Raw genomic sequence first — 17,245 nt, forward strand, 5'->3', positions numbered from 1 at the left:
ACAAATACACCTTCCAAACTAAATCTTTCATGGTTTCCTCTACCAGTAATTTCACACCTCCAACTGTACCATGTTCTATTCATGTTTTCCTCACTTCATAGTGCTTGTCAGCAACTAAGCAGCTGTTCCATCTATTTTACTATTTTATTGCTGGTCAAACAAAGGTATGGATAACTGTTGAAAGAGGTCAGTACAGCTTCCATATCACACTACTTTTAGTACTTTCTAGTCTAAGAACTACTGGTATATCAAAGCCTATCAGTTCATGTCTAGTGACTACAAACAAGCTCTTTTTCTAGAAGTAATTTGGACAGGAGCAAAAAACTGTAAAAGTTATGGGAGCTACATGACCCTCTGAATTAGGCTGAAACACCAAGAACACTGCAACATACCATAGTTGTCAATAATTCATCATCCTTTTCTCCTTTCACAGTGTTTGCACCTGAAAAATACATAATTTATGTTTTGTTGTTTACATGTTTCTACTTCTGTTTCTAAGGCTAGCTCATTGATTTTAAACAACAGCTTTACCCTCAGTATGAAGGTTTCCAGCGACACTCTCATGCACCTCAGCTAAAGTTAAGCCAAGTCTTACTTTGCATTGCAGACAGTGGCAGATTTTCATGGAGAGATGTACAATTTCAGTAGATGTGCTTTACAAACTTGGCTCTTCCAATTTCTTTCTTTTCAGAATTATTTATTTATTTGCTTAAATAAATTGGTTTTAATTACATAAATTAGTTTATGGAAGATAATAACACTTTTCAGTGACCTGTCTTAATTTAATGGCATTTACTAAAGAACAGTAACATGGTTATATTAGTATTTTCCTGCTTAAATGCTACTGCACTCAGCATGATCAACAAGTATGAACATCTCTCTTTCTACAGACTACAAATACATTATATTTTTTTTACTTATATTAAGCTAAAGCAGAACTAAACCAATAAATCAGAAATAGTATCCTCCTGACTACCCCACAAGAGTTAATTTCCCACAAGACAACTCTGCCTTTACCACTAGCTTTGTTATTTGTGTTCCAAGCTGTAGTAGCATCAAGGTTTCCAGAGATGTCTGTATCATTCTGTGAGGCTACTTTTATAGTGCAATTTAACGATGGTTCAGCCTCATCCGGAAAAGGCACAAACTGATTAGAAGGAAATCCATGGCGCAATGTCTGAGTCAACTTCAGCTTGCGGAATCGATTGGACATCCTGCTCCACCAGGACTAGATTGATAAGAAGACACAACAATTTAGTTCCAACTAAAAGAAAAAAAACAGGAAAAGAGATGTATAATTAGGCAATCCTTACCAAGGAGTTTTTGAAATAAGCTAAAAAGCAATGTTCAAGTGGTTTGCAATTACCAACAGAATCCTTCAGTGTAATTTGCATGTGTAATAATTATTTTTCACCTGGAAAATATTTTAAAATGTTTTTCCACAGTATCTGGAAGGCCAAAGTAGACAGAAGTATTAGGGCAATTTGAATAAGGAATTTTTGCAGCTACATAGAAAATATTTAATTTTCCCATTAGCTTCCAATTTCACCATCAATTTTTACTCTCTCTGGAATCAATGAGTGGCACCTCTATTTTCTGCTTTTTAGAGGTGTGCATATGAGTTTATGTAATGTGTATCAAAGCTTTGCACCAAGATTTTCAAAATCAGTGACAAACTGGAAGAGTTCTGATAGTATTTCTGTCAAACTAAAGATCCACAATCCATACAGTGCTGCTATAAAGATAATTTAACCAGACTGGGAAGATGATAAAGTGAAAAAGAGCAAGGCAAGGAAACAGCAGCTGTGAAAACAACATAAACCTTAGGACTATGTACCTATAACCTCCATCCATACAGATATCACATATGTGGGAACTGTTAAAAGGACTTTGCTCAAAGTAAAATTTATTCAAATATTCACAGACTTGCACATTTTTACAGGCAGATAGTCCAAGTTGCTTCAAGTCTTCAGCAAGATATTTCTCCAGATTATACATAACCTATGCCATTTGCACCAAAAATTATGTAGCTTCTAGGTAAATCAGATTGTAAGTACCTTCTGATTATTTCGTAGTAAAGTTTCTCCTTCCCTTTCTGGAACACTTCTTTAAAAAACGAATGTTAAAGTAATATTACAAAAGAACATTACAACTTCATCAGTGCAGCTTTAGTTGATAGCAAATCCAGGTAACAACCCCTTCTCACAATACTTACTCTTCCTTCTTCTTGGCATTTAATATTTTTCAACTACTCACTGATATATGTTTTCGCAACTTTCTTATACTTATCCTCTACATATTAATCCTTATAGCAGAAAACTATTAAAAACATTTCAGATCTGCACAGAGCATTAATAATGTATAGAGTTCTCAGACCCCTGTAACTCTTTGGAGTCACAACTAATAAAGATCCCATTACTTTCAGCAACAAAGATCTGATGAAAAAAGGCAAGAGATACAAATAGCTCTGAGAAAGCAATAGAACCCACAGTTCAGCATTTATTCACCTTCCAAAAGGAACTGGAAGTTCATCTAGTTTTAACACAGAGTACAATGAGCTGACAAAAGAGAGTACTTGTGCTTCTTGGTTTTGGTCACTGAAGCTACCTTGCTTCTGTAAGAAAGATCATTTCTAATTGCCCATCATCTCTGTTACTCCTACTCACAGTGCTTCTGCTCCCTGAATATACACTCACACCACAAACTACCCCAAAATGGAGTAAATACAGCCACTATGTTACCAGACAAAAAAACCACTGCCCTCTGACAAGAAAGTAATGACACTGGAGAGGTTCATCTTGTCTTCTGATGTTCACAGTATGATGGTCTGATCTCTGGAGTTTAGTTTGGTGTTGTAGGAGTTTGCAGCTTCTCCATATACCCCTCCCACGTCACACGTGTACAGAAGCTGTAATAAAGGGCTTTAAATAGACTGCGGCATTCAAGTAACAAAAATTCATTTCTACTTAAAAGTCGCGTCTATAAAAAGGCTGAAATCTAGCAGCAGTGGGAGAAGGTAACAGTATCAAAGAACTAGAAAAGTGGTGTTGCCATTTCAGAAATGTCTACAATTTAGACATTTGTAGCAATGTTAGGAACAAAAGAGAAAGGGGGAGAACTGGAAATATCTGCCCTCAAAAAATTTTGATCTAAAATAGCAAACTGAATGTGGTAATTCACACTGCTCTAATACTGACATTGAGAGTGTAACTTGCTGAAGAAGAACAGGCAGGAAGAAAAAAACTGGAAATAAACTTTTTGGATATGGAAAAGGGACAACTTTGGTTTTGAGGGTGTTGGGAGGAAAGGGGTAAAATCAAATAGGAGGAGAGAAGGGCTCCTGCTCAAAGTGACCTTTCAGCTGGGAATGCTAAAAATGTAGGTGTGGAAAATTTCATTTATTATGCCTAGTGTTGTTCATCATCTGCTTGATGGGAGAAGTAGAATTCCTTCGTAGAGGTAACACACTCTCACAGCCACACCCAAAGCCTTTAGTTATGGATGAAGTAAGCATACTGGAGCCTGGATCCCTGTGTGTCTCTGGCACCCAGCCTTGTCGTTGAGGCAACAAAATAAATCTTGCATTTCAGCTGTGGCTTCATGGTTGCCTTAGTTACCCACCTGTGTTGATTCACAGAGGCCATAAAATGGTAAGAAACAAATCAGTTAACAGTTCTTTTGTGGTAGAAGTGAAGAATCAGATCATGAATATCCACTACGTTATCAGCAGATAAAGGAATGGGCCAGTACTGCGCACAAATTAAAAGTAAAATAAACACATCACCAAATAAAAAGCCTATTAGTTAATGACAAAAGTGATCACAGAAGAGGTGAGACTGAGGAGCATTTGTTTATTTTTAAACTTCATAAGCAGCCTACCTTAATCGGGTATTTTAGTATGAGTACCATTAACAGGAAGAAGGCAGGAATATATGTGCATTTGCTTAAGAGAGCAAGGGTATTTAAATGAGCTTACACAAATTAGAACCAGACAATATTGATTAAAATTACCCCAGGTCAATTATAGGCAACATGATCTCTGAATAAATATTGATTATCTTCACTAAAAAGTATGGAAGAAGTTACAGAAATCAGGCAAAAGGCAAATATACAATCACTGAAAAGAGAAAATCTGAAAATTTACTGATCAAAATGCTTACCATGAAAAGGCATAAAAAAACTTCGTATGTCATCACAGCTCATAAGACACAGCCAGCATAGGTTTGTTGAAAATAAACTCTACCAAATGAATCTCTTTTCAACAGAGTTACCAGTCAAGTGAGCAAAAGGGAGGAAAAGTTGGAATGCAGCTTGAGTTTATTAAAGTTTTTATTGCTATTGCATGTAGCATTCACCAAACAATTGAGAAAAATATGGTTCAAGTAAAATTAATAAAGGGAAAAGACCACAGCCAAAGAATGAGACAAATTGTGAATCATTTGATCTCCAATTGGGAGAACATACTTTGTGCAATAGGTTTGGGAATGTTGACTAACAGCTGCAACAATAAAACACAACATATTTTTCTGCAGTCTATGGAAGACATCCATCTAGAAAGTTTTGTAAGCACCTTTAACACTCTAAATTTAAACACTGCCAAACTAACATTTTCCAGTAGAGGTCAAGCTGGCATGCAAGAAAAAATCAAGTGTACTAATGTAGGAAAAAAAGCAAGGAACAAAGCAGGTGTACTAAAGAAAGAAATCAGTCACAACATAGCAGAAACTAAGTACAGATGCACAGTGTTACTGCTGCTGAACAAAAAAAAAAGTGAATTTCATTAGTAACAGGAAACACAACTGTGACATAGTTTTTGTATGTGACTAAGTGATACTGTGACCCTGGTCAGAATCTCACCACTCATTTTAGAATACTCATCTTGACAGGTAACATACAAACTAGAAATAGTCAAAAGTTTAGGAATCAAAACATACAGACAAGGAAATTTGCATTAATTAATTTTGTTTAGACTAGAAAAAAATACTAAATATGATAATTCTCTAAGTATTTATACAGTTCTTATAAAAATGAAGGTGACCACTGAACAAGACTCAATCAATTTAATGGGCAACAAAAGAAAAAAATTCAGGGTGAAAAAAAGCATCAAGCAGTGGAATTGAATGCTGATGGAGAAACATGGGATCAGGGGCTCTTCTTCACCACAGTGAAAGAAGAATGAACTGAACATCTTTCAAAGATGTTCTTGGCATATTTATTCTGTCTCCTGATGTAAAAGTGAGCCTCATTAATTCCCTCTCACTTTTACATTTCCATGATCCTGCAGACCCCACACTCAGTCTGTACTGATTTAGACAGAAAAAATGCTGTGCTGGCCAAGTTCCCATAAGTGTCTTTTGTTTACAGTTCCAGCTCACCACAGAGCAGTCGTCCACACAAAAACACTGTTGCTACTAACCCCAGGAGAGGTCCCCTCACCACAGCCCTCTCTTCACATGCTGGCCCAAAGAGATGTGACTGTTATGACATTGCCCTCCAGCCAGAAAATCTGAAAATATCATTTTTACTCTTTTTGAGCATTTGTAAGAAGAGTAAGATAAATAAGATACTCATGGTCAGACAGGCTAATTAGTAAAGCATTAAGAAGTGATGGAAGAATGGATTACATAGGCTTAAAGGTTATATTTTTTTATAGAACTATACAAAATACAATTTCTGCTAAAAAAAAGTTTTATTACAACTAGCAAACACTGTAATATTCTGTAGCTTTGAGGCCAAATACTTAAATATTCCAGAATATTAAATTTGTGTCAATAATTGAGTCTATATCCTTATCACTGGCAAATCTTTTTTTTTTTCACCTAACAATCTTTTATGATCATAATTCAAGCCTTTTTGTCATAACACTGCAAGGGCTGCAATCCAATCCATTGTTCATCTATATTCCATAAAGCTCAAAAGCTATTCTGACAATTTTCCATCTAAATAAAATAGGTCCATTTAAATTGATAACAAAGTTGTATCATATTGAATAATAGCATAATCATATGAAAACAACCACATATTCCTTCATAGTTAAAACTGCAAAACAGATCTGAGCTGAAGCATAAATTTAATATTCATGTCTTTAATATTCATGTCAAAAATAGCCTGAAAATTAACATGGCTATTTATAAGATCCTGGTAATATTCATACTTAAGGGACAACATCATGGACTCCAGGAAATTCTGAGGTACACCATACATACACCATAATTAAAGATTATTCACCTAAAAAAACTGATGCCTGGAAATAGGCAACAACAACAACAAAACTAACTCTTTTCCCTTCTCTTTTGCAAACAGTCAGTGAAAGCTGCGGTATCTTTGTTTAGTTGGCATACATTTATTCTAACTCCATGTTGTTTCCTACCAGACCACCATCAGTTCTGAGTTAAGGATACAGCATGCCAGATGACATGTAAGCCTGAAGTGCACACTCCTCCACAATTCTTCATATGAAAATCTCTGCTATGATCTTTTTCATTTTCAATGTCAACAGCCTGCTACTATTTATGGCTGTGAAAGAATCTACCCTCTGTCCAGATTTAAAAGCAAGATCATAACGGAAACTGAGTTCCAAATTTATGAACATGGTACCTTCCACTTAATCATGAGATCTATTTCTAAGCACTGAAATGCTTCAATGAAAACTCTTCCCACTGCTTTGCCACCTGACAAAAGGAAGTTGAATACATGCTACGCCTCACACAACCAGAACACACTGTCAACAAGGAATTCAGAAACACACACAGCTCCCCAGCAAACCCAGTTACATATTAGATCCAAAACACTTCTTAGCAATTGTTTTTTCTGCTTATACATTACAGGAATTAATGAGTTTTTATCAAGAATGAATATATTTACCTTTAGGCCTCCTTTGTCATCTGGCAACATTGGGACATTTAAGGATTGCCTACTTCTGGAACAAGGCAGAGATGATCTGTTGTTGAGTTTATTCTTATCTTTATCTACTTGCATGCATGCTGATGCCAGTAACCTTACAAGCTCTGTATCTAAAAGGAAGCAAATTAAGATAATGTTTGGCCTGTTTTGCTTTCCCAAATTATAACTGATGCACTGACATTTTCCCTGTAAATCCCATAAAAGTAGCAATTGATCTACCTCTCAAACATAAAGCAGATGAACCCCCAAACGTTCTTTCTTTCTTGACCTATTTTCCCATGTCTTCCCCCCACAATTTGGGCTGCAGTCTTATCATCTCTCTAAAGGTATTTTACAATATAAATAAGCATGCTACTGGAATCAGCCATGTGTGACCAAGTGAACTGCCTCCTCTTGCACTTTGTACAAGTCAAGAACAATATTGAGATGTTCCCTTTTCTCACCTGGCACAGAAAACAGCAGAGAAAAATTAATATTCTTTCTTCAAGCACAGGTTCCAGAAAAGAAGTTTGAAAGTAAATCCCAAAGAGAAAGAAGATGTTCAGCCTGGACAATGAAGGGACTGAAAAGAAATGGTAAGAAAAAGATGAACAAAAAAGAAGTAAGAAAAAAGTAAGAGGATGAAAAAAGAACAAGCATGACAGGAGACAGGAAAGCAAAAAAAAAAAAAAAATCTGTATATCTACATTTTGTACAAGGCAGGATTTTCAGAAAGGCAGAGAGAACTGAACGAGAGAGAAAGAAGTAGCAAGACAAACTATTCTGTCACAAAAGTTACTTCTAAAACAATTCTCTGTATTTATTGTCTAAAATGTTGTAAAATTAGTGATCTACTTTTGACACAGAAAACAATCTGCTAGTAACCAAGACCACAATAATGTGTAAATTCAGAGACTTCATTAACAGTAATGGGTTTTGGCTTCCTATAAATCAATTCAGGTACCAAGGAAGGTTAACAACAACAAATTATATATGTAAAACAAATTGCAATAAAACCTAAATGTGTTTCATTCAAGCCCCCCCAAAGCATGCTGCCTTGTCCTACAGCACTCCCACACAAACAACCTGAACCATAAGGTGTGATTTATTCTCAGCCTTTACAGGTTAGGCTGGGGTTTCAGTCAAAAGTTCCCTAGTTCTGTTTCTCTTTGTCCTGTCTCTTTGCTGCTCTTTGCAAAGGGGCAATTTCTAGCTCCAGCTCATAGCTCTGTGCTAATGACACTACAGAATACCAGGGCCCCCACAATCCAAAGCCACTCAGCTGGCTCTAGTGACACAAACACCACAGTTTTCAAGCATCTTCAGAATCAAAAGCAAGAGGAACGCACAAAATCTGCTATCCCATAAATCTATACACTCATCTGACCAATTAAACCCCACCACTTTCAGACAGTGTCTTTTCTTGGTCCAGTCTGGCCAGTATCTGAGAGGATACTTCCTAGCAACTGCAATATATTTTCTAGATTGGAAGGAATGTGTATTTGTTTATATTGTACATTTCTCCACAGCATTTTGAAATAGCATACCTGGATCATTCAGCAGCATTATCAGGTCAAAAGCTGTGTATCCGTTTTTTGCACGAAGGTTAACATCAGCTCCTTGATTTAACAAATACTTTACAACATTTTTGTTCCTTTAAGGGAAAAAAAAAGGCATTGATCACATTAAAGACCATGTAAATGAAGAAAGAAACCCCCAATACTCCATTTGCAACCTTTTATAACACTGTTTCTCGATCAGAGATCAGTTTTACACATCTTACACCTAACTTGGTGTAAAATTTGTTCACAAGCTCTTCAAAAGCTCCCACAAGTCCTTTGTCAGTTACATTTACTCAGAATGAATTACATTAATCAACGTGTAGAAAGTTAGGTTAAAAGCCTAATCTGAATACTCAGCTTCCTAAGCTGATCCTTTGGAAGTGACTGCAATATGCTCCTAAACACCTTTCCAATGAAATTAATGCCTAGGGCAGAAAAGCAGATGGAATAACAAAGGGCATTTCAGTAGTCATCATATGCCATCACTAATACTTCAATGCAACCTCATTTTCACAACTTGCACATTAAAAAATTGCATACAGAAAAGCCAAATTGACTGAAGATAACTTATAAACTTCAAACAGTACTTCACCTAATTACAGCTATGAATTTTATAATTAAGAAGGCACATTATCACTTCCCTGAGGTGTTTAAAATGCAAAAACAATCAGCATTAAATGTCAAACACAAACACCTCCAACAAAAGCTCCTGAAAGCTAGCTGCATAAAATGACACTCACCATCCTGTCCAGTTAGCCCCTTTCCCCTCTGATACACCTGACTAAATAAGCAGACTTGCCTCGTGAGTTAAAAACAATACTTCAATTCAGCCTATGAAATAACTGAACAGACAAGAAAGCTAGGGAAAATATATTTAATATTAAAACTCTTAAACAGTGACTGACCTTGTATAAAATCAAATCCTGACATGCATCAGCAACACAGAGAAAAAACATTCTCAAGCACCAACAGGTAACTGCAAATTCTAATAATGAAGCTGAAAAATGGATCTCAACATCTCCACTTCAGAGCACCATTTCTTTTCAGATGACATTTCCACTCCTGAACTCATTCCATACAAAATCAACCTGAAATGGAGGACGATTGTTACTCCTCTCTTCTAACAAAAATTCTGCTTATCCTCACCAAAGTTTCTCTTGATACTCCCTATTACTTTCCTACTCTTCTTTAAAACTATCATCCCTCCATCCTGCTTTCCAGTCCTGTACCTTGAAAGCACACAGAGACAATTTTTTTAGTGGCTCAGAGAGACCTTGCCTGCTCCCTCCTTCAAGCCCGAGATCCTTCACACTACTGGTGGTCCTGAGGCTGAGGCTCTGTGGAGCCTAAAGTTTTCCAGATGTTATGAAAATTTGCAACTTTCCATGCTAAGAAAAAGGCTTAGATGCAAAGTATAGAATTACAAGGATAAGTGTTTATTTATGCACATGAGGTATTCCACCCACACTGGGGCACTGCAAATGTGGCTTTGCACACAGGGCTCTTGTACACTTCAAGTGTACTACCTTAATTCATACTATGATTGCTCATCATAGTAAAACTTAGCACAGCAACTGTATTCCTGCAGCATTCATGCTGCTCTTGTACTGATCCAGATGTCCCTGGAGTCAGTCTTGTTGTCATTACTTACCTATGATACCAGACAACGCTGAGAGAGTTTCATAGATGGCTGTGATGCTGGGATTATCTTGAGTTAGGGATAGCCTTTATCCTTCACGTATAGCTCTAAGTTCCCAAGAAGTCACACCCTTATTTCCAAAACTGGGGTGTCCTTCTGGTATTTTTACTGAGCCAGTGTCCATTAGACAGCTTTACTTAAGCATGAACAATACCAAAGACACCTAAAATTCCACTACCTCAGATGTTCAGCATAGTTAACAAAATTAAATAACAAAGTTTTATATTATGAAAATTGACTGATACATTACAGAAAGGAAGTTTCATAACCCAGTCATCCAGAAAACTGAACAGCCAGTGTCTGAACACATGCAGGACTCAGCTTGGTGTGTGCTTCCACAAACAAGTATCTGAGTACTAGTAAGGGGACATGCCAGCAACCCTGCCCATCACTTTGTGCTGGCTGCTTCTATTCCAGCTGTGTGCTGTCTGACAGCTGCACCAGAAAATCTGATCTTAAGTGCACTTCTGTGGAATGTCTGTCACCACTATCAATAAAGGTCCCAAGAACTACTTCAGAAAAGTTTCACAAAGCAATGACAACTTGACCTGCTATTTTTTCTCTTTGTTGCACATATATAGTCAAATGAGATCTGTTGACTAAAAACAAAATCTGGTGCAGAATACCTGCGTTTAGACAATTAATGCACTACCACTAAAGAGAACCTTCACCTTGCTGAGGGCCTTATTGCCAACGATGAAGAAAAGTTCCTAAACTGAACAGCCTGTATTCAAGCAATGTTAAGTATATGATGGATATCACACGTGAAGTACCAACCAGGGCAATTTCTGAGGTTTGACTCCTAAGCATCTAGTTAGATTTAAAAAGGAGCTTTATAGAAAATGACAATTATTTTGGCTGCACTTCCAAAAAACTCCATGAAAACTAAAGGCTGAATAGGAGAACATAGGAATTGTTTTATGACTGGAAAATGTGGCACATGGAAGGCTGATTGCCTTGAAGTGTCACAACTTCACGTAGGCTTAGGGTTGATAGAATCTTTCACAATACTGAAAAACATCAAAGGATGGAAGCTGAAATCTGCACCAAGACTCCTGGGGACTGCCTGGAGCACTACATTCCCAGTACTTACTGAGCTTGTTTCAGGTTCCCAAATGCTTTACACATTCTAAAGTCCAAATATCACACAAGGACTGTTGAATCCAGCTTCTGGCCCTGCACAGCACCATCCCCAAGAGTCATACCATGTCTCTGAGTGCTCTGTTCCAACACTCCTTGATCTCTGTCAGGCCTTTGCTGTGACCACTTCCCTGGGAGCTCTTTCCACTGCCCAACTACTTTCTGAGCGAAAAACCTTTTCCTAATATCCAACCTAAACCTCACCTTGACACTTGTGGCCATCTCCTTAGGTCCTGCCACTGATCACCACAGAGAAGAGATCAGTGCCTGTCCCTCCTCTTCTCCTTAAGAGGAAGTTGTAGACTGCAATGAGGTCTCCTTTCAGACTCTTCTCCACCAAGCTGAACAGGCCACTCCTCACACAGCTTCCCCTCAAGGCCCTCCACCATCTGTGTTGCCCTCCTTTGGACATTCTATAATAGTTTAATGCCTTTCTTATACTGTGGTGATCAAAATGTGATTCAGATCTTCTCCAGAAAACCGAGGGCAGTGCAAGAGTTTTGTGCCTAAGAAACTGAGGGCACAAGTCTCTTTATTTCTTGACCGCTCTGCTTCTAGAGTCAGTATCAAAAAGGATTTTTTTCTATTGGGACGTAAGAAAAATTAAAATTCTTTACTGCTAGACACAAAGAGAGCACATATCTTACCCATGGTATGTGGCCTGCATTAGTGCTGTCCAGCCATGAACATTATCCTGCTTATCAATATCAGCCTTTTTCTCAACAAGGAGCTGAACAAAGGGCAGCTGTCCAGTGACAGCTGCAATCATTAAAGGAGACGCACCATCAACATTGGTAATATTAACCTGACTCAGATCTTCATCAATGATCTCTTTAACCAGCTGAAAGTTTCCTGCAAAACAGTGATAAAACATAACCTAAATGTTAGTTAATTAGTACATCTTTCCAGCATACATAAAATTGCATGAGGCACTGTATTTTCCTCATTTCCTCTACCTGTACACTTACAGTGCAATACCATTACAAGAATTATTTTCTGAAATGATTGACTAAGGAAGGCTGTATAAACTGCAGTGCATCCTGCATGTGAAGACACAAATAGGGAATATTTTGATTAAACTGCCGTAAGATGATGTCATGCAAGGAAAATTGATGATGCTCAGGCACCATGATTTTTCCTTCAAAGATCCCTGTTCCGTTTCCACAGGCTCAATCACAAAATCAATGATTTTAGAATCAAAGTAGGTGGGTACAAAGGCACTCTGAAAGGTGGTGGAGGTCATACTTTGCCTTAAACAGGTAGAATAATGCCCCATCTCACACTGACCGATAAGTTCCTCTTACAAAGACAGTTCACTGATCCTAAAAACCTTTACTAATAGAATTCCACAAGCTCCCAAGGAGTTTATTCCAGCACTTGACTTTCTTATATTCCAAATGTTTTTTCTTTCTGCCTCCAGTATTTGAACTACACCTCCAATACAAAACTTCCCTACTCCTTGCTCAAGAGTAAAGTCATTTGTCATCATTAGTCATCTTTACAGTTCTTTAAAAGTTAATCTAATGTTCAGGTTTCCACATAAAGGAGCTGGTAGTCACTTGAGTTCTTCCCTACATTATGAAAGGGAGTATGAAATAAGCAAATGAACATATTTGAACAAGGTTGTGAGTTTTTTTCTAAATCTTCAAGTAAGACTGCTTTTAAAAAGCATATGAGGTAGTCAGGATTAGCTTAAACAGAAAGCTTAAGCTCACCTATGTCCTGTTTTTTTTTTTAATATCCTATAGCAGGCAAAAGCAGGGAAGAAGATAAAGGAAATAAAAATCTCTGACTGTGTGTACCACCACAGGAACAGGCAAGAACACGTAAATCATCAACTGCCGTGCAAAATGGAAACATTTTCACCTTTAAAAAAACCCTTCAATTGGTAACTGCTTCGTGGCATAAGCTGCTTTCAAGTCAATCACAGGCATGAACATTTTCCTTGGAAAGTCGGTCAGAATCCCAAACCCTGCATCCACTTGAATGCACTTACTGAAACTCACACCCACCAATGCCACTCAGCTAATTTCTTGGAATAGGAATGACAGAAAAGCACAGAATTACTTTTCTTATGTTCCCATTTGGTAAAAGACAGCAGGTGGCTTTTTTAACACAGACACAGAGCACAAACTTTGTTAAACAGAAACCCTGGAACCTACAGAGACACCAGAATTTACTTTGAACTCTGGATACTGCTTAACCTAATAGCTGCTTTTTTAACAGTGTTGCCATCCATACCCAAGTAAAAAAGCCAAAACTCAGTGTGCTGACCAGTACTCATTTGGCCCCTCCTATGATACTTCTTCTGACCCAGCACTAACCTCTCTAAATTTCAGAAATCACAGGGGTACAAGAAGAGCACATGATCACTCTAAAAATCTAACAGTCTTGAGGCTTTCCCAGGAAGATGTTTTGATAGCTCAGATTTGAAGAGTGGGAACAGAAAAATCATGTTTCCCGTGCTAGCAAACAGACATGCTCTGAAGTGAGAAAAACTAGACAGGGTGGAAGAATCACGGCAGTACTTACCGAGTTTCAAAGCATGAAAGACATCAGGTTGCCTCTTTTCTGCATCTGAAAGAAATACAAACATTTCTATTAGCAATCCAAAAAAAGCAAAAAATCTCTAGTAGAAGTTTTATACAAAAAACTATTAAAATTTAAAGTACTATAAAGCATATGTTCAGGTATACATTTAATAAGAACAAAGAAAGTATTGACAACTTCTGTATTACCTTTGGGAAGAATGAGTCACCAGTATAGATCTCTGAGCAGTGCTAAAGCTAGAAACTATAATAAAGCATCAGCACAAATTTTCAATTTCCATTCTCCGTCAAGAAATTGTATTTGGAAACTCATTTTATTCCTGCCTGGAAGTCTAAAATATCCACTAAAAAATTACAGTATGGTTCTGGTCTGGTAAAATCCCCTGTAGAACAGTGAACAACTCAAATTGTATGGGATTATTTTGAAAGGTGACTCAAAAGGAGTTTTACAAGCTGCTCCAGTTTTACTTCCTCTTGAGTATTTCCAGATTAATTTGTAAAAGTCACAAAAATAATAGTGTCAATTTAACTATACAGCTTGCTACTTGTGAATTAATATTCTTCAGCTCGCAGATAACCATCCCCACAATAAGAACTGTAATTATTACAAATTTTAATATTTTGAGTGAAGAATCATTCTTTTAACATGATTTAACAGTGCTTTGAAGCTTCTGACACTATATAAGATGAGGAAAAAAGAGTGACATATTTTTCAGCTTCCACTCATGCCAGAAAATACCGTCCTCTATCTTCCAAATTACTATGGACAAATTATTACTACAGAATCAATGGGGTAACAAAATTTTATGGAAAACAAGGAGATGCTGAGAGATTTCATGAGCACTATTCTGGCATTTTTATGAAATACAGAAAAAGTCACAGCTTTACTCCAAAGGAAGTCACCTTTATATGCTGAACAAAAGCAATTGCTGAAAAGCCAAAATACTCTTAAGAAACTCTTGGAGTTTCTCTTATTTTAAGACCTAGAGAGTGATGGGTCCTACATTTTCTCCTGATTCAGAAACTGCTCTTATAGAAGGAACTGTGTGTATGATCTCACCACTGTATAGGAGATTTCAAAAGACTCATTTAGAAAGGACCAGGCTCCATTCTTGCCATATGAAAACCCTGGAAGAGAGGCAGCTTCACGGAGCAGGAGACCATGAGAAGATGCCAGAAGGAAAGACTGCAATCTGGGTAAGCTTTAGTAAGGACAGGGACAGAAGGCAGGTAATACTCAAGCCATTCCAGGTAGTGAATTTGCTGAGAACAACTGTGGTAAGGGAGCTGCTTTCTCCTAGGAGGCAATTCACCCTATCTATGGCAATGGATCAGAAGAAAAGCTTCTTTTTTCCTATCTTCCATATGACAGAAATTATTTTCTTCTTCACAGGATATTCAAGATTCCAGCGCTAGGAGGAGACTGAAGTATGGTCAAAAAACAATGCAGAAATGTGGAAGAATAATGTTTATACTCCACTCTCTGCCCAAATGAGTTACTACCCTCCTGCTGATGAAAATTCCCCCTCAGCAGACGTGGCAAACATCAATCTTCTTGAAAGCAAGTCCAGTCTCATCACTTAAACAGAATCCTTCAATATTGTAAGTTGTATGACCACAGAAGGTTTTCAAGATTCATGAGCCCAACTCTGCCTGCACATACATCCTGTACATGCAAACACATGGACACTAGTGATTTCCATGGATCTCTGATTCTGTGTACTGTAACCAAATGATGTCTGTTCCTCAAGAGATTGGTTGTGAGCAAACATCTACAATGAATCAGTTCTGCCTGGCAGCATGACTGTATGAAAGCTCTAGAATTCCAACTTAACCTATAAGTGAGTTAACACCTCTACAGCAGAAACAGATGTCTGATTTTTGTTCTTACTTCTTCAAGTACAAGGGAAGCTTGCCCTGCAGGAATGACACCAAATGTAGACAACAGTTTTGGACATGTCCATATGGCAGTGGAAAATGATCTTTCTAGAGCTAGTCAATACTTATGTTTTACAGCAAGCAGTACAAAGCTGGAAAATCCAAACCCTCTTGTTCTGCACTTCCCAGTGCTGGTTTGCATAAATATCTTGAAAAATGTCCCCAAAACAGCCATATACAGACATCTTATCCTGCTAACATGAAAAAAATCTGCTGAAGTTGGGCACTCGTAGCTCAGCTGAAGTAGGTGTGCCTACTCCAACATTTTCAAAATCCAGCTGCAAACTACAAAGAACATCATGCCCATACAAAATAAGCTCCTCAATTTCTACAGTGAAACAAAAAAATAACATTCCATACCTGCTTGAGGCCTAATGGTTGTGAGAGATTCCAAATAGTCCTTCATGTCTTTGTGTTTGAAGCCAACAGAGATTTCTAAAGCTGTTTTATGTAGTACATTCAAGTGATCAGGATTGGCACCTTTCTCCATGAGCTGCTGTGCCAAGCTCACCTTTCCACTGCCAGCTGCCAGCATTAAAGGACTCCAGCCCATTGTCTTTAGAGTGTAGTTACAATCAGCTCCCCAGTCTAGCAACAGATGTACCACTGCCTCATGTCCATGCTGAGCAGCTGCCATCAGCGGAGTGATATCAGGAAGGTCATCTCTGCTGCTGTTAAGTACATTTGTGCTAAAATGGTCATAATTGTCCACAAAAGCTCCGGATTCCAGCAACAGTTTCACCATGCTGATATGACCGCCTCTGGAGGCCATTGTGAGAACACTGGCCCCTAACTTGTTCTGTGCATTGAGATCAGCACCATTCTCCAGCAAGATGTGGGCCACGCTTAGATGTCCAAACCTTGGGAGAAAGAGATACAGAGGAGAATTAACACCTTGGATTGCAAAATCCAACATACTCTGAACCTAGGAAACTTTGTTACCAACTTTGCCTATTGACTAATATGCACATTGTGAGGGATCTCACAAACATCTCTGAATGTGACAATGGGCACCTTGCTGGAGGAGACCAATCATCAGCTAAGGACTATAAACTAAACCATTCCACATGCACCAGTGACCATGTTCGTAAAGCAGGCACCTACTGAAGAGGATGGTCTGCTCAAAGCAGAAAAGTGCCAGCCTCATTTTCTGCTGCAGGGCACCAACTCATAACTTCCACAAACCAGAGTGTCACTTTCATCCTCTTATTTCCACAGCTGTATCACATTAGCAGATCAAAGCCAGTTTGTTTCCAAGGATCTTTATTAAGTATCCTCATTGCTATTGAACAACTGGAGTAAAAACTGCAAAGATTCAGTGCTAACTAAGGAAGAAAAGGACTATTTTATCAACTGGATAGTCAGTCTTTTATATTTGCATTATCCCTTGTTTTCCAGCTGTGAGCTATCAATGAACTCCCACAATGGAAGAAGACTCAGTGAATACAGACGTACCCAGGAAGCTCAGAGAAGAA

General features: G+C 37.9%; 1 protein-coding gene across 5 annotated transcripts in view; it reads right to left on the reverse strand.

The window, feature by feature from the left end:
* The window catches only part of ANKS6 (ankyrin repeat and sterile alpha motif domain containing 6), a 41,470-nt gene that overhangs the window by 20,704 nt on the left and 3,521 nt on the right, over nucleotides 1-17,245 (reverse strand). For all 5 annotated transcript variants that reach the window (XR_003958774.4, XR_003958773.4, XM_030265819.4 and 2 more), the window contains exons 2-8: nucleotides 16,131-16,630; nucleotides 13,816-13,860; nucleotides 11,931-12,135; nucleotides 8,430-8,536; nucleotides 6,865-7,013; nucleotides 1,018-1,228; nucleotides 393-442 (exon numbers count right to left, since the gene is read on the reverse strand). Coding sequence is in view for 3 of the 5 variants with exons in the window: in XM_030265819.4 (XP_030121679.4) it covers nucleotides 393-442; nucleotides 1,018-1,228; nucleotides 6,865-7,013; nucleotides 8,430-8,536; nucleotides 11,931-12,135; nucleotides 13,816-13,860; nucleotides 16,131-16,630 (1,267 nt within the window). In the remaining 2 variants the exon portion in view is untranslated. The remainder of the gene's footprint in view (nucleotides 1-392; nucleotides 443-1,017; nucleotides 1,229-6,864; nucleotides 7,014-8,429; nucleotides 8,537-11,930; nucleotides 12,136-13,815; nucleotides 13,861-16,130; nucleotides 16,631-17,245) is intronic.

The sequence above is a fragment of the Taeniopygia guttata genome, chromosome 2 (assembly GCF_048771995.1).
Source record: "Taeniopygia guttata chromosome 2, bTaeGut7.mat, whole genome shotgun sequence".
In the NCBI taxonomy this organism is placed as follows: domain Eukaryota; kingdom Metazoa; phylum Chordata; class Aves; order Passeriformes; family Estrildidae; genus Taeniopygia; species Taeniopygia guttata.